At 39.8% G+C, this 18,271-nt stretch overlaps 2 protein-coding genes across 4 annotated transcripts in view; one reads left to right on the forward strand and one right to left on the reverse strand.

The window, feature by feature from the left end:
- The window catches only part of Pex3 (peroxisomal biogenesis factor 3), a 29,036-nt gene extending 20,217 nt beyond the window's left edge, over positions 1-8,819 (reverse strand). The window contains exons 1-2 of one of the 2 annotated variants that reach the window (XM_021174773.2): positions 8,631-8,819; positions 2,071-2,202 (exon numbers count right to left, since the gene is read on the reverse strand). In XM_021174773.2, the coding sequence (XP_021030432.1) occupies positions 2,071-2,077 (7 nt within the window). In that variant the 5' untranslated portion in view covers positions 2,078-2,202; positions 8,631-8,819. Of the gene's footprint in view, positions 1-2,070; positions 2,203-8,507 lie in introns of both variants that reach the window. The other variant, XM_021174772.1, reaches the window with a different exon arrangement.
- Positions 8,820-8,870: 51 nt separating this feature from the next.
- Adat2 (adenosine deaminase tRNA specific 2) overlaps positions 8,871-18,271 on the forward strand; it is a 17,921-nt gene continuing 8,520 nt past the window's right edge. For both annotated transcript variants that reach the window (XM_029482678.1, XM_021174774.2), the window contains exons 1-3: positions 8,871-9,042; positions 12,537-12,641; positions 16,895-17,045. In XM_029482678.1, coding sequence (XP_029338538.1) covers positions 8,947-9,042; positions 12,537-12,641; positions 16,895-17,045 — 352 coding nt within the window. In that variant the 5' untranslated portion in view covers positions 8,871-8,946. The remainder of the gene's footprint in view (positions 9,043-12,536; positions 12,642-16,894; positions 17,046-18,271) is intronic.

An 18,271-nucleotide genomic window follows, 5' to 3' on the forward strand; every position in this document is an offset into this window, starting at 1 on the left:
TTGTCTGTAGTCTGCTATCTGCTGAGGATTGTGATGGTCACGGCATGTGCCAGCTACATCTTCTAAGAGCAGCAGAATGGACCAGCAGATTCATTACTATGTTCATACCGCTCTTAGCTCATAGTACTCAGGTAGGAACTCCTCTACCAGGGAACTGGACCTGTTAACTCACCAAGCTTTCTTAAACTGGGAAGAATCATTTCAGGCTTTTAATTTTTTAGGCACAGTCTCACTACAGCTATATTGGAACATGGCTAAAAAGACTAGGCTAGCCTTGAACCCATAAAGAATTGTTTGTCTCTGCCTCCTAAGTACTGGGGCTAAAAGTGTGCATTACTACACCTGGCCCAGGTATTTCTTACCTCAACGTCTTTTACAAGAGTCAGAGACCTTCTTTCCTCTTCCAGTTCCCTCTCTATTAGTCTTCATAGGCACTTCCCCAAGACACTGCTTACACACCTTTCCATTTGATTCTGGGAGGCCCAATATGGCACAGGATTTTGTCAGACTGAGAGGTATTCTGAGATCCCAAAGTAACCTTCCACCATTTTATGAAAAGTTGCATAATAATCTGAAACAGACTGTTCCTACCCTCTAACCATTCACTGAGATGTCCTCAGGAGCACCAGCATGTTCAACATGATTTGCAAGTCCACATGCTGAGAGCCTATGTCCCAAGCATCTTATGTGCAGTATCTTGCTCTCTTCTCACAAACTACTTCTCTTTTTTTAAACAGGGACTGGCTATAAGGTCACCTGGCACCCAACTCGAAACAATCTTCCTGCCTAAGTATCCCAAGTGCTAGGATGTAGAGCAAACTCCTTTGTACATGCTAGGCAAGCACTTTTTGCCGGCTGAGCTACAGTCCTGATCCTTCCCAGTACAGTTCTGAAGTAAATTTAGGAAGGCCATTTTACAGGAAGAGCTGAGGTTTAGGTTAGCTCAAGAACACAGATAATACAAATCAAACAGGAAACTGAGCTGGTGACCAGCCTCTCCCTAGAGCCTCTGCCAACCTGGCTGTGCACATGAGCTGTCATTATGGACAGTAGTTTTGAATAGGGTTTCACAGAACAGAGGTATCTGACTAGGTATCATTACTTCAAATATAAAAATCACATGTTGTTGTGAACTTATCTTCTCTTTGTGATCTTAGCTTTTCCATCTATAAAATGAGGCGAGTGAGCTAGCAATAAAGTGCTCTCAAATCTAGAGAAAAATTCTACTTGTAAAGCTGAATCAGATACACGTAGCTTTGTAAATTCCTTCTAAAGTAAGTATCCTTGAAAAGAAATGTTAGGGAGTTAGAAAAAAAAAAAAAGCTGTAAACAGTAAAAAGAATAGACCTGACATAGATTTGAGAAACTAGTTTTCAGGCATTACACCAGTTAGAACCTAACTCCTTGCTCTCTTCAAACATGAGCAGGCGGATTGTATTCTGGCTTTTTCCCAGTAGATTTCTGGCTCTGGTAGTTACATTATTACCATGAATTAATTAACATAATAGAGTTAAGACTCTTGGCTGTGATCTACAAGGTCTCTCTCCACAGTAGCACGTCCCTCTCTGGCTCCAGCGCCTGTGTGCTGTTTCTGTAATGTTTCTAGCATATTCTCATCTCAGGCATGTGCTCTCCCTATTGTACTGTGAGTGAGGTTTTCTGCACACGCCATCTGGGCAGAGGTGTGAGCCCCAGACCACACTCCTTCCAGCTTTCCTCTCTGTACTGGATCCACAGCAGCCTAAGGTCACTTACTGGCTGTTTGCCATCTTTTCACCAGAAGAGCTGCCAGAGCTCAGGGGACCTTACTCTGTTTACTGTCTACTCCCTCAAGGAGTGGCAGGCACTGTGGATGCATAAATCCATGAATGAATATATAAAATGAGTATTTATACTGTTTTAAAAATCCACATTGAAATTATATATCTCTGTTAACAGGACTACTGAGATTTAGCATGCTTTCCTCAGCTTTTCCATAAACTAGAGCCTGAGACCGTGAATTAAAGCAAACCGACAAGCACTTTAACATACAAATTGTGTGTGTGTGTGTGTGTATGTGTGCATGCTTACCTGTCATATTGCAAGTCCTCTGGTTGCTTTCAAAATGGTACTGTCGCCGAGCTTGGGCAATGTATTCTGCAGCTTCTCTTTCTTGTATTTCTCTAATTTTTTTCTGTCCATATTTTCCCAGGATATATACTCCTAAAATCATTAAAAAACAAAAAAGTAGTATATTAACTAGAGTACTAAAAATTCCAACCAATACTTAAGCAATAAATTCCAATAATTCCAATAAATTTTTTGATTAAACTATGAGGTTTATATTAGGGTCAACCTCATAGTTTAATCAAAAAAACTCTAAAAAACCTTTATTAAAGAACTGAAAAAGGGAAGGAGATTGTAGTATTTATTTATTTATATTATATGTATACAATATATTTTAATATAGCCAGTAAGTAAAGGAGAGATTGGCAGACAAGCAGCAGAAAGGCACTGAATTTATAAAGTCTGGCAGCATCTTTAATAGTTAACTGAAGATATTCTAAACATTCAGCAACAGAGGATTATTTAAATAAATCATGATCTATTCACATAATGGTATCTTATGCAGCTATTAAAAACCACATTGCTAATAGTTAATGACCCAAGGAAAGATCTACCTTATACTACTAGGTGATAAAATAACATCCAGGAAGTTTGTATTTTAATGGAATAGATACACAGAAAAGTACATATTTAATTTCTAAAGTAAAATAAACTGTGATAATTGCGATTTTGTTTGCTTTTCTATCTTTTCCATGTTTTCTTCAATGACAAAGTTCATATAACTTTACAAATCTCTACAATAAAAGATTTAAAGGAATGAAAGAAAGGTATATAGTCAGGAAGACATGTATTTATCCACCCATGTATTAGAAAAAAGTCTGAGAAAATAAGCAAATGTAATCTACTTTATCTAAAACCTACTAACTCAAATGACAAAGGGAGCAGGAAGACAGCATAAGACAACAGTATAAAATATGGCAGTGTTGTGTGGTCTTCAGCACAGACAAATTGCAGTTTTGTCATATACTGGGGGAGTGGCCATTGGTTTTCTTAACCGGGAATATGATGAACATTCCAGTGTTAAAATGTGATCAGTATACACTGGCAGTCGTAGTCTCTTCTTTATTTTGGACAATTCCACATATGATTACAACACACTGAGCTCACAGTCACCCCTGTCCCTATTACCCACTCTTATTTCTCTCCCACTCCTGCTGATCCACCATTTTTCTCAAGCAGTCCCCCACACAAGATGGCGTGTTTTAACTAGCCATCTCTGACTAGCATCAGACAGTTTACTAAATAGTACAATGACTAGCAGGAGTCAGTAAGTGTTTAAGACACTCGATTAGCTGGAACATTTTAGTACTATTTCTACAAACATGGATGTGTAGCTCTAGGAAGGCCTTTCTCCTTTTTCCGGCTTAACCTGGAACCCAGGAAAGCCTTCCAAATCCAAAGAGTTACAGCAATGATCGTGTTGCCTTTGTTTTGAGTACATGAATTTGTCAGAGTGCCAAAGAATAACAGAACTCAACAAGCTTAGAGAAGAGGCTGCATTACTGTTCTGTCTTTGCTAATAAGTGCCGATGTGTGCCAGAACTTGCTTTCATTATAACTGGCAGCAGGGGCTCAGGGGGCTAACCATTTCTCACTTATCTCCACTGTCTGTGGCTTACAGTATCTCCCCAAAGGCCACAAGAATTATGTATAACTAGTTGGAGTTGGTCTGTTTCTCACAAGCAAAGAAAAGGTAGTCATCAGGAACTGCAAAGCAAACATATCCTAAACTGTTTTTACTAAGACAGACGTTGTAGATGATCTAACATATTATATATCTTTAGATAGTTCTATAAAACTCTGTGCTAAATAGGAGTAGTATGGTTGTTGTTACTACACATATAAGTACATGCACTATAACTAATCTTCAAGAGCAAACAGAAATTCATAAAAGCTGTTCATCAGTTGTCTTTCTGTAACATCACAGCAGCACAGCCATACTACCATTAGAATAAGAGAGACATATGGTTCATATCCATAGTTCCAGCTGAGGCAGGGGGGTAGCCTGGGATGTACTATGAGAACCCATTCCCCTTCCCTCCTCACTAAGATCCCAAGAGAATGAAGAAACTAACTTAGATTAGGCAAAGTGACCCTCCAACAGGCAATTCTGGTTCAACTAGTTCCGAACACATTGCTTGTATCTTATCTCCATACCATATCACTGAAGGTTACATACACAGAGATTATTATCTCTCAAGTTATATTGTAAAACGAATCATTGATGTGACACTCTTTACTTGGTAAGTGCAGTATAGTCTAGCTAAAGCTAAAAAGGAAAATAATTTGTTAAGGGCTAAATTGTGTCCACTCCTGGCTTGTGCCATCAGCTGATATACCGAAGGCCTAGCACCTTAGAATATAAGGTTTATACAAAGTGAGATCAATGGGCCTCAACCCAACATGGCCAGAGTCCTGAGAAGAACACAAAATTTAGACAAAGATATGTGTAGAGAAAAGACAATTTGAGGGCTCCTAGAAGCTCTCAGTGGCTTTATAACAGTCGGTATTCAGTTACAGAAGACAGCGTGAAACAAGATGATCATCATGTGGCACAGCCTAGTACAGATCCCTTTCAAGTGACTGAAGAAACAAACTCTACAGACACCTTGATCAGGACTATTAACTTCAAAAGTATACGGTACATTTTAATTTTGTAAATGTCTCTTTGGTAGGTCTTTACTGTGGAAGCCACACATGAGATCAGGCGTAAGTCCTAGACACACTGTTTTACCTTAGTTACCACTGATATTCCTAGTCAAGGTCTAGTTCACTTAGGATCCCGTATACAAAATTCACAAACTGACTCCTAATGTTTCTCTAGGAAATACTAAAGAAAGAAAGAAAACGATCATTAGCTAGCACAGACTCGGGGCTGTATATGCTTCTCTGGCAGGCTGACTCTAGGACTAGAAAACAGGCATTAATGATGGCTCTTTGTCAGCAAGTGAGATGACTTGGGAGCAGGTCACTTACTCCCTCTGGATATACATCTTTTTCATGTGTAAAATCAAATAGCTTTAAATTTCCTCTGTAGCTTCATTATTAGCAATTAAAATATCTACTAAATACCAAAAAAAAAAAAAAAAGTGAAAATGTTTTGATGTTTCCTTGCATGGCCAAGTAAGCAAAATATCTTTGTATAAATCATTTGTTTTAAAACCATCTCTCAGGCTTGTCTTCCAGGATAAAGATTTCTATAGCACAACTATTTTCAATAACAATTTGAAATAATCCATCAACATTGTTTCCAATCAAGCAGATCCCCAACTTCTAATGTTTCCATCTTTCCATCTTTTCTCAGTGCTTGCTGAGGAGTGAACTTGTCCATGCTTAGCCAGTGCTGTACCACTTGATGACATCTCCATTTCAGTACTGAGGCTTCCTGAACTGTACTCTACACCTGAAGAAAGAGAATCTGACAGAAGAAGTCACTATTTTTCTGAAGCACTTTAAATGGTTTTCATCCTAGCAAAGACTGAGAAGCAACTGCACACAGATCCTGCCCACATTACACACATGGCATAGTAAGGCAGCCATTTCACACTGTGTATTACTTTATTTCCATGCACACTCTCCAGACTTAGAGAAACCGATGTCTTACTCCTTGTGTATTCAGAGTCCAGTAGAGTTAGAGTAGGCCTTATTTTTGTTCAAATGTTAAGTGAATAAATGACTCGAAAAATCCCTAATGAGGTTAAAAATGCCAAGGCTTAAATATAACTCAGTGTTCTGTGCTTTTAAGAACTCAGCGATTGAGTTCCTCTGTTCTGTGACACTTTCTCTTGTCCAGTGGTTTTCAAAGTATGGTCTGGACCTCCCTGGAGTCTGTTGGAGATCTATGAGGTCCACAATATTTGTGTCATACTGAAATCTTGTCACTGGCACTCTACACTCTTTCCCATCAGACAGTTTGAGAACCACTGCTCTTCTCCAGCCTCAATGGTCAAGCGGAGTAAATGGACACACAGCAATTACCATCTGAAGGGCAGGAACTACGAAGTCTGACTTTAGAAGCCACACAACCCAAAGTTCTGCTTGCTGTGTTTTCCAGCATTTAATATCTAACTCTTTGATCATACATAATAACACCTTACTGAGCTTTCAAAATATGCAACTCCTCTTGTGAAATCTGCCTCATTTTATACAACTCCATGCTGCTGCGTACCACTAGGCTCTGTATTCAACTCTATCACGGTCTAGTAACAGTATTTCACTTATTTCTTCATTCTTAAAACATTAAAGAACCCACTGAGGCAGAGTGTGGAGTATGGGATGATAATATGCATTGGGATCTAATATACTGGGGTTGAATTCTTATTTCCTTGTTAATAACTCAAACCCTTAGCAAGTTTCTTAAAGTCTAGGGACTCTAGTTTCTCAATTTTACAATGGCCTAATAGTAACTACATTGCTGCCATTTCCAGAGGTTGGAAAGGACTTAGTATGCTGTTTAACATATGGTGGGTCCCTAGTGCACATATGTGATTAAAAAATATATAAATTATACCTATTTAATAATACTGGTCACAATAGTATAATCACTTAATAAATATTTCTTAAATGTAAGATAGGAATTTTCTTACAATACAGAAAAAATATGAACACTTTCAAATAAAACTAGGTAAGTTCAATTCTTTTTTTGTTGTTGTTTTGTTTTGTTTTTGTTTTGTTTTTTGTTTTTGTTTTTTTGTTTTTTGTTTTTTGAGATAGGGTTTCCCTGTATAGCCCTGGCTGTCCTGGAACTCACTCTGAAGACCAGGCTGGCCTCAAACTCAGAAATTCGCCCGCCTCTGCCTTCCAAGTGATGGGATTAAAGGCGTGCACCACCACTGCCCGGCTCAGGTTCAACTCTTTTAAGACTTTTTGTTTTGCTAAAAAAGCAATAGTGCTTCGATTATACCTCTGAATCTTTTCCACCTCCCTTTTGTAGTTGTTGTTTTGTTTTCTGTTTGTATGTCTTTTGTTTTTTGAGACAGGGCCTCAATATGAAGCTCTGGGTGTTCTGGACCACACCTCCAACTCAGAGAGCTGCCTGTCTCTGCTTCAGAGTGCTGGGAGTAAGGGTGTGTGCCACCACACCCAGTTTTTTCCTTCCTCTTAATTTCCAAATATAAAACTCTCAATAGCATTTCAAAAAAAAAACCTATTACTATATGCATATACTCTTCAATTTCTCCTATGATTATTTCTGATCTGCCATTAAGTATTTCATAAACTGTAAGGGTTAGGCTTTTCCCTCTGAAATTGCTAGAGACAATTTTCTCCCCTTAGGTAGAGCAAAAATGTTTCTTTATATGTCTTCCATGACAACTTTATCTTTAGCATATGTATTCTATAATATTGGTACAATTTATATACCTTAGATATTAGAGACTGGAGGTAATATAAAACACATTGTATCTATAAAGTATTTCCTATAAAATATGAACTATTATCTATTTGTGCTATACCTCAGAGATATGCAAAATGTGGTTACTGTTTTACAAATGACCTAATATTTTAAGTCATATTATGATATATTTATACACACACACATAGATCAGAGGATAGTGATAACATTTCTTAAAACTCAAGTTTTAAAAATTCTTTTAAACTCCCTTTTTGTGTTGTTCAAAGATTCCCTTCTTAAAATCCCATAATTATGAACTGAGGGTTGTCTTACCAAGACAAAGGGTTTAAAGCGGTTTGTGTGTGTATGTGTGTGTGTGTGTTGCTCCTTCCCTGGGGATCCAATGCAGTCAGCCTAGGCAAGCACTCTACCACAAAGTTACAATTCCAGCATCAAGATTTTTATCCTATCTGTTTCTAACTTTCTTCTCAGCCAGTGAACTCAACTATATCACCAAAATGGATCATGACCACAACCTTGCCAGTCCTGACAACACTGCAGAATCAGCACTGTGTTGATATATAGTTTGTATTTTACAATTGGAGAACAGAAATTATCTGCTGTATATTTTACAGCAACATGCTGTTTTCAGTTTACCTTTAAACGCCACCTCAAAGAGCAGACTTAAGATAATGGCCCTAGAATATTTCGAAACTCGTGTGAAAGGTTGGAAGCAGAGTTGACAAACAGAATGAAAATCTAACAGGAAAGCAAAAGAAGAAAATTGGAAGGCAAATGTATCTATCTATACAAGAATAGTGCTTTGAAAAGAAACTTCATTGGGGTAGACTCTTGAAGGCCCATGTGGGGAAAAAGGACGGGGTCAGAGTGAGGGGCAAAGGGCACAGAGAGGGAAGATACAATAACTTTAGAGGTTCTCCTTTGACGGTTGGGCCAATCCCTTTGACAAATCCCAGTTTGGTATCAGTGGGCCCTGCCTGTCTTTATAAGTCACCTCTGTCACTCCTTTCTGCCAAGGGCCCCTTCTAAAAAGCACGTTGTCACTCACCTCCGAGGACTGTGCCCAGGAAGATGCATTTCTTTTTGTGACGTTTCAGAAAATTCCACATTGATCTCAGCATCTCCAGACCCCGGGTTGTGTGGGTTGCCTAGGGGAGAGGGGCTGGCTCACCGTGTCTTCCGTCAACCTGGCCCGGACCTCCGGCAGCAGCGCGGTGGCGGCGCTAGGTGCTCTCCAGAAACCACAGACGTTTCTCTGAGCAGAGGTTGTGGCTTGAGCAGAGGAAGGGGGCGTGGACTAGAGCGGAGCAGCGACGCTTTCGGTCCCCCAGCCGCCGCTTACTGATCCGGGACGCCTGGGTCCGTCCGCAAATAGCTCCCGGGTGCCTCGCCTTTTCCCGTCCTCCTGGAAGCAAGGGCCCGCGTCCGCCGCGTTCCGCTGTCCTCTCTCCTCATCCCTCGGCCCAGAGTCTCTGAGCGGCGGAGGTATGGAGGAGAAGGTGGAGTCCACCACTACTCCAGACGGCCCGTGCGTGGTGTCAGTACAGGAGACGGAAAAGTGGATGGAGGAGGCGATGCGAATGGTGAGGAATCTGGCAGGTGGATGCTGAGAGCGCAAACTTTTTCCCGGCCACATCCTGACCAGAGTAGTTGAGCAAATGTGCCGGGCGCGCTTTCTCATCACCATTATCTATCAGGTTTGAAAATACCTGAAGCAGCAACTTGTTTTATTCTAGGGGGAATTTTTCTTTAGCTTTGTCTCATAGTAATTGGGGTGAAGGGAAAATACAGAAACGGTTCGATTGATGTATTACAGGGAGTCTTATCTGCCGCCTGGGGATGTGTGCTCCCTACCTGCCTACCTTCCTTCCCATGTGGACACATACTTTCAAATCCATAAAGCCACATTATTTTATGGCTTGCTCCCGACGCCCTTGAACATATATAATGGAAGGAAGCCGATGTTTCTGTAAAGGGTCATATCAAAATATGTCCTGGTACAACCCTCACCGATGATGTGTCTACTCTTTCTACGATACTTTTCTCTGCCCTTGTATTTCCTTCCTTCCCGCGATCCTTAGAGATTGCTCGTCATGGAGGGCCCTGGTCGTATTTACATGTTTTCCCAAGCTTATTACCTATATCGATGTGTGTCAGGGATAGACGTTTGTGGTAGGGATATACATACAAACTATGTATGCATACACAGTTTGATGTTGGGTTTTCATTCTGTGAACATGGAATACACACCAACTTGTTTACAGCATTGTAAAGGCCTTAAAATTGAGCTCAGCCTTTGGTGTGGGGATATTATTTTTGCTTATTCTTTTACAAAATTAAAATATCTCACCTTTTTATTCTAATGGTTACAGAAGTTCACCTTCATAAGAAATTAAAATCTAGAAGGCAGAAACATGTTTCCCACCCCACGTCCCCAGACAAATGGCATAATGCATTCTTTTTATTTTTTTAATTAACACTTTTTTTTTTTTTGTCATCTTTCTCAGAGCTCGGGGTGGGAAGAAGAGAGCCTTTGTTCATCAGTTGTCGAGTTGAGAATTTGTTGGTTTAAGGAAGATCAAGTCACCATTTCAGGGCAGAGCTTTGGCCTCTTCCAAAGAAGGCCAGCTTCTTAAATTCAAAGCCATCTTAACAGTTAGACCTATTTTGACTCAACTCTTTTGCATTTGTGACAAAGGACAGACTGGAAGAAATGGGAGGGGCATTGGAAAGTCTGAGACTGGGTGGAGTGGTGTGGATTTTCAGCCTCAGGCTTTGAATTTGTCCATAGAGGAAATGCATGCACATTTGCATGTATTTGCCCTGGGAAGCAGTTCTTCTCAATCGACCCCCATAGACTGCTTTCTTAGAGCTTCACTTTCTCTCAATGGCCATTGCATCTGCTCAGCCACTCACCAGCATCCTGGCCTACAAGTTGTGCCTTAGCAATTATGTTGTATGTCTCTTTAAGGTAGCCCTATCATTTCTAGTGAGATAAATTTGCTGGAAGGAGAGAGAGAGAGAGAGAGAGAACACCCAGAGGAACTAGGTCCCAAGAAGCCCAGTCCTCCGTTAACCTGGAAGCAGAGAAAGGCTGCCAAGACAGCAGTGTTCTGCAGCATGTTGGGTGCACAGTGGATAAAGCTCTTGACACTCCCTATCTTTGCTTCTACCTATGTACTTCCCACTTGGTTGGGGAGTTTAAAAATAAGTTATTATTGTGTGTGCATGTGTGTGGAGCAGGTGCACATGTGTGTGTGCTGGAATGTGTCTGAAGATTCCAGGACAACTTTTGGGAGGAGAGAGATTTTTCTCCTTCCATTTTTTCTCCTTCCACTGTGGGTTCTGCGGATGGAACTCATCATTATGCTTTCACAGTGAATCCTGCCGCGCCATCTTACTGGCCCAGCCATCTCACTAGCCCAGTCTTCGATTCTCTTCTACACGTCTGAAGCTGCTCACATTACCGTATCCTGTGCTCCAAGGTGCAGTCTTACTGAAAGCCTTGTCACGTGTCTCTCCCTTACTAACTCCTCCCTCTCCTCTTGTCACTCAAACCACTCTAAACCAAAAACCCGATGAAGGAGCTAATCAGTGAAGTCGCACTGGTTACTAAAGAGGCTTCGGAGGGAGAACGATGCAGAGAACCCAGCACCAGACACTAATAGTTGCTCCAATTATTAATGGAATAATGAGGAAAGTCAAACTCCCTAGATTTTCATTCCAAATGTCTTAAATGGCTAAGTTAATTGACTTCTCTGTGCCTTGGTTTCCTTATCTACACAATGGAGCTCAGTATTCCTATCACATTAGGATTATAAACAGAATGAATTTATAGTTACAAAGTGCTTAATATTTTATAAAAAATTTTATAAAAATAAAAAACAAACAAACCCAACAACTTATCTACTTAGATTTTTTTCAACCATCTCATCTTGACATAGCATTACCTTTTAAGAGGTCTGTTGGGAGAGGTACAGTCAAAAGCTGAGAATCTGACCCAAAGGAAGTCATTTCTTAAAGCCAATGCTTTTCATTTCCACCATTCCACCTAAATTACCTCTATTGCCACCTTGACACAGCTGACAAGCCCTTTCTTTTTGGCCTGTATTTTCCTAGGGTCTTCTATAACAGTCAACAGACCTGCCTTACTTTCTCCCTCCATAGGCCTGCTACATCCTTCTTTAGCTTAGTTATTAACTTTTCCTTTTGAAATAATTTTAAGCCACAGGAAACTGCAAAAAGTGTACACAGAGAAGACCCAGCCATTCAGTATTCTTCCATATAACAACTTGCCTAACTGTTACTCTGCTATTAGAGCCAGGGAAATCTCACTGGTATACTCTGAAGAACTTATTAAAGTTTCATCAGCTTACTCTGTGTGTGTGTGTGTGTGTGTGTGCAACATGGATCATAGACTTTTATGAATATTTTTTTAAAAAAATTTCCAATATACTTTTCCAAGTTTGTGCCATTTTTACATAAGGTATCCCTAAACTTTCATGTGTCTCTTAGAAGTTGTGGGAAAGAGTGACATCCAGTCTGATCATTTTTATGGTATCGGTACTCCATGGGATCATAGCTATAATCTTAGAGAAGCTAAAAAATAATAATAATAACCAAGTAGAATTTTACCAAGGGAAAGTATTATAGCCAAATATTTATATGTTATACATTCCCCAGCCTCTTTGTAGATATGTGTATCATCTCTGAAAAGGGGCAGCCTTGGTAATTTAAGAACACTGGTCAAAAGCCATTGATTACATGGGCTTTCAGTGGGAGAAAATGAGGCACAGGACCTGGTAAGGGAGACATCCCTGATTTCTCCTTAACACAGACACCCAGCAGAGAACACAGCACAGCATAGCCCGGAGACACCAGCTTTGAGATGGGGGAAAGCACAGCCATGTCTCTTTGCCTAGTTCACTATCCACACCAGCTTTGAGATGGGGGAAAGCACAGCCATGTCTCTTTGCCTAGTTCACTATCCACACCCCGGTTCCCACTGCATCTGTTTTTATCTGTAGTCTTCTAAGCACTGAACATCATCTCTCAGATTTTCCACTTTGTGTTTCAGGCCAAAGAAGCTTTGGAAAATATTGAAGTTCCTGTTGGCTGCCTTATGGTCTATAACAATGAAGTTGTGGGGAAGGGAAGAAATGAAGTGAATCAAACAAAAAACGTGAGTGGAGCACTGAGAACACACACAAATACAATGACTATGGTGGGACCATTGGCAAGATAAGACCCAATGTGTCCTGTGGGGCAGTTCCCTGCCCTGCCCCCTGCTTAGACTGTGTGTGTGTGTGTGTGTGTGTGTGTGTGTGTGTCTGTGTTAGTGGAAGTGCATGCATGCCTGTGGAGGTCAAAATGTCTTCCTCCATCCCTTTGCACTGTATTTTGAGACAGTATCTCTCTCTGCACCTGGACCTCATCAGTTCAGCCCGGCTAGCTGCCAGTGAACCCTAGGATCTTCCTCTTTGCTGCTTCCTGTACTGGGGTTGTCTATGGGAATATATGGCTGTGTCTGGCTGTTTACATGTGTCTGGTTAGTCTGAATTCAGGTTCTCATTCTTTGCCTGCAAGCTCCTTACATACTGAGCGGTCTCTTCACAAGACATCCTTTTTCTTCATTTGTAAATGATTTTTCTTTTCATGATTGTAACAATGACACAATGATTTTTGTTTTGTTTTATACATCAAATTTTCAGAAAAGTTAAATGAAACTATAAAACTGTAGTAGGTAAATTTTCTATTTCTGCATTTGTAATCTTAGCCAAAAGCTAAGAATGGTTACATCTTTGAAATTTTATTATGTAAGCCCCCAGTCAAATGCTTTCTTATCTAAGTTGCCTTTGTCATGGTGTCTCTCTTCAAAGAAAGGTGTAGCTGCAAAGATTCTCTCCCATCCTGTAGCCCCTCTCTCCATTCTGTGTATAGTTTCCCGTGCTGTGCAGAAGCTCCGAAAGTTGTCAGTTACATTTGTTATTGGAATTTTTCTTCAGAAAGTTTTTGCCTATATCTGTCTCTTGAACTGGTTTCCAACTTTTCTTCTAGGGAGTAAAGTATTTCAGATTTTATATTAATATCTTTGATCCATTTGGCATTGATTTTTGTGTAGGGTTAGAGAAATGTGTTTAATTTTATTCATGAATGTAGATATCCATTTTCCTCCATACCAATTTTTGAAGAGGCTGTCTTTTTTCCAATATACGTTTTTTTTTTTTTTATGCTTATCAAATATCAGGTGCTTATAGCTATGTGGATTTATTTTGGGTGCTCTATTCTCTCTCATTGATCTTTATGTCTGTTTTGCTGCCATATCTGCTGATCTATACGTCTGTTTTGTGTTATGACTGTGTAGTATAATGTGAGGCCAGGTAGTATATTTGTCCAGAATTGTTCATTCGGCTTAGGATAGCCTTTACTATTCAGAGGTGTTTTGTGTGTGTGTGTGTGATTTCATATTAAGGTTAGAATTGAATTTTCTAGTTTTGCAAAGAACGCCATTAGAATTTTGATAGGGACTGCATTGAACTTGTAGGTTGCTCTGGGTGATACAGTTATTTCTGCAGTGTCAATTCTGCTAATCCATGCTCATGCACAGGCTGTCTTCTATTTTCTTCCATTTCTTTCTTGAGTGTCTTAACGTTTTCATTGTTGTACCAAGGTCTTAATGAGTTTTACTTCTAGATCTTTTTAAAAAGCTATTATGAAGGTGAGCTTTTCCCCTTATTTCTTCCTTGGATAGTTTGTTATTGATAGATAGAAAATCTACTGTTTCCATCTGTGCTGAGTTTCTATCCTGCCACTTTTCTAAAAGTGTCAGATGTGCAGGTTTTCTGGCAGAATCCACAACGCTCCTTCTCATGTCACCCAACAATGAGATCATTTCACTTCTTCCTTTCTGACCTGTGTGTCTTTTATTTCTCTTGACCTACTACTCTAGCTAAGACTTTGGGCAGCACATTTAATACGAGTAGAGAAATTGGTCACTTTTGTCTCCTGCCATGATTTTGGAGGCATGTTTTAAGTTGTCCCCTAGTTTAGTTTATTGCCTGTAGGTTTGCCATATGTGACAGTTATTATATTAAGATACAGCCCCTCTACTCTTAGTTTCCTCAGGACTTTATATCGTGAAGGTGCATTGAACTTTGTCAAAGGCCTTTTCAGAAAGTTTTTGCCTATATCTGTCTCTTGAACTGGTTCCCAACTTTTCTTCTAGGGAGTAAAGTATTTCAGATTTTATATTAGTATCTTTGATCCATCTGGCATTGATTTTTGTGTAGGGTTAGAGAAATGTGTTTAATTTTATTCATGAATGTAGATATCCATTTTCCTCCATACCATTTTTTGAAGAGGCTGTCTTTTTTCCAATATATGTTTTTTATGCTTATCAAATATCAGGTGCTTATAGCTATGTGGATTTATTTTGGGTGCTCTATTCTTTCTCACTGATCTTTATGTCTGTTTTGCTGCCATATTTGCTGATCTATATGCCTTTTCTGTATCTATTGAGATGATTGTGTTATTCACATCTTTGACATTATTTATTGCATATTGTATATTGTATATTGCATCTATTGATTTGTATATGTCAAGCCAACCTTGCAGTTGTAGAATGAAACCATCTTGATTGATGTGTGAGCTACTAATTCTTGCATTAGGTTTGTCAGAATATTGAGAAATTTTGGATCTATATTCATCAAGAAAGATGCTCTGTGCTTTTCTGTCTTTGCTGTGCCCTCACGTGGTTTGCATTGGAGGAGGAGTTTAGTAATGTTCTTTCTCTTTTCATTTTGTGGAACAGTTTAAGGAATATTGGCATTAGGTCTTCCTCAAAAGTTGGGTAGAATTTGGCCACGAATCCATCCATTCCTGGGCTTTTCTTTGTGGGATACTTTTGATTACTATTTCAATTTTATTGCTTATTATATATTTAATTTGTCTATATCTTATTGACTTCATTGTTGGTATATTACATATTTAAGAATTCAGTTATTGTAAAGGTTTGTTTGTTTGTTTGTTTGTTTAGTGTGTATATGTGTTGTGTGACACTATTCTGGGGAGGTGTGAACAAATGCCTATTCACCTCAGATAAGGAAGCAGCAGGCCAAAATAAGGGTATCACTGAAGCCCAGCTTGGTGGACCAGTTAGCATTATTTGAGTTACTAAGAGGAAAGCTTGCCCCAGAATAGAATCTGGAAGCCTGAAGCCCATTGCACAATTTTCAGGCAGCTCAGCAAGTTGGAGAACATTTCTTTCAAATACCTTAGGTGTTCTCTGCCTCGTCCAAGCAGAATGGCTGATGTAAGCGTGTCTTTTACCAGTCTTACTGCTTATATGCACTTGAGGATGGAGGGGACATATAGTATATCCAGTTATTTTCAGGGACTTCCTGAAGCCTTTGAGTTGTTTACTTCCTGAGTTTAAAGAACTTTTCTGCAAGATGGAGCGTTTCATGTCAACCTAAAACATCCTGTGTCTTAAGAAACTCACATCCAAGATAGAAAATTATGTGCACGTGTGCCTATGTGTGACTGCATGCCTGTAGATGCCTTCAGAGTCAAGAAAAGGATGTGGGAGCTCCTGGAACTGTTCAGTGGAGCTTCAGGCACTTGTGGACCACCCAGTATGGGTGATCAAAACTGAACTCTGGTCCTCTGCAAGAGCAGCAAATGCTCTTAACGTTGGTGCCTTCTCTCTACCCCTGCATTAAAATCATTTTAGTAAGAGGAAAGAAGAGTGCCTAGATAGCATCAGGCTACGTTATGCTTGGTGTGGCTCGGATTGCTCTAGGAGCTGTAGAGGAGAAGATAACCGTAAACTCTAGTTCAGACATGGAGGATCCAGAATTTGCTTGAGATCCATGACTACTGCATCACTGCCCGGACTCAAACTTCAGTGTAATTCATTCCTTACGCTGGGTGATTTCTCCTGTAATACCATCTCCCATGACGTATCTTGAATCCCAAGTGTATGCCTATCTAGAGTTTGTTGAGCTGTAAGGTGAATGTGCTAATAGTCTGGTAAACTCAATAAGGATTTGCTTTAAAGTGAGATCAGTTGAAGATATTTTTGAAACTAGAGCATAAGCTTATGAAAATTGAAATCTTCCATTAAAATATTCAAAAATGGTAGGTCTTTTTTTTGAGACTTATCTCCTCTGTAATATTTTAATGAAAAACAAATTTTCCCAAGGTACACAAGAATTTCACTAAAAATATACCAAGGTTTGTGTAGTACAGTGGATTAGGCATCCCTGTTGGTGAGTTTATGATATTTGCACTGGGGAACTGCTAAGGGCATCCTGAAACCCATGTTCTAATACAGTCAGAAATAGTAGGAATGCCTTTTGAATTGACATTTTGCATATTTTAAAGACACCAGCTGTATGAAACAAATAATGTCAATACAAGTCTCTCTCTCTCTAGGCTACTCGGCATGCTGAAATGGTGGCCATTGATCAGGTCCTAGACTGGTGTCATCAGCATGGACAGAGCCCTTCTACCGTATTCGAGCACACCGTGTTGTACGTCACTGTGGAGCCGTGCATCATGTGTGCCGCCGCCCTGCGCCTTATGAGTATCCTTTGGCTTCTCGGCTTCCTGCCTTTACCTTGCCTGTGAGCACAACATGGCCAGATTCACGACCCATTGTTCTTTCTTTTCAGTGTTTGTTTTTCTTTTCAACGTTGAGAATGGAAGCCAGGCTCTTGTACTTGCTACATCTGCTCTGTCCCTGAGCCATAGCCTTCCCTAGCTTTCAGTTCCTTAATGTGTGGAAACAGCGTTACGAAACACACTCTACAATTTAGCCAGAAACAGGAAAACCAGTTTCTACACAGCAGAGAGACCTGTTCTTTCTCTGTATCGACAGCCAGGAAAGAATTGAATACTTAAGCAAAGGGAAGAAAAGCTCTCCTCTCAGGATAAATCCAAATTAAGGTGGAGCCCAGGAGGCATTCTGAGGACGATGCTTTGCCTTGTATGGCAGGTTATGTGCAATTTAAATATTTTCAGTTAATCCACTGTATATGTGTGGAAATTAGTTAGTCTTTAGTTGGGTTGTATTTTGCATAGACCAAGCAATAAAATGCTGAGTGCAGTCCATCTCTAGACTGGTATTTATGTATGTATGTATGTATGTATGTATGTATGTATTTATCTATTTATCTATTTTATTTTATTTTATTTATGTATTTATGTATGTATGTATTTATGATGTATTTATTATGTATTTGTTATGTATTTATTTCATAGCACCAAGAGCCTCACACATGCTAGGCAACCAGGCTAGCTACGTAACCCATGTATTCTCTCTGTTTTTCTTTCCATTGTTGAGGTTGGACTGCTGTCCCTGATCCATCCTCCGAGGGCTAGGACTACAGGCACATGCCATCACACCAGGTTTCTATCCAAGTTTGACATGTTAATTAAATTTATTTATTGTGGGGGGCATGGGCATGCCACCACACTTGTGTGACAATCAGAAAACAATGGCCAGGAGTCTGTGCTCTCCTTCTTCTGTGGGATCCTGGGATTAAATTATGGATCTTCAAAGGTAAAACTCCTAAATTAAATTTCCAATTCTGCAATGGTTCTGAAAGTCTGGTTGAGGAAAGAGCAGAGAATTGGTTTGCATGTTGTCTTAGTCAGGGTTTCTATTCCTGCACAAACATCATGACCAAGAAGCAGTTGGGGAGGAAAGGGTTTATTCAGCTTACACTTCCATACTGCTGTTCATCACCAAAGGAAGTCAGGACTGGAACTCAAGCAGGTCAGAAAGCAGGAGCTGATGCAGAGGCCACG

The sequence above is a fragment of the Mus caroli genome, chromosome 10, assembly GCF_900094665.2.
Source record: "Mus caroli chromosome 10, CAROLI_EIJ_v1.1, whole genome shotgun sequence".
In the NCBI taxonomy this organism is placed as follows: Eukaryota; Metazoa; Chordata; class Mammalia; order Rodentia; family Muridae; genus Mus; species Mus caroli.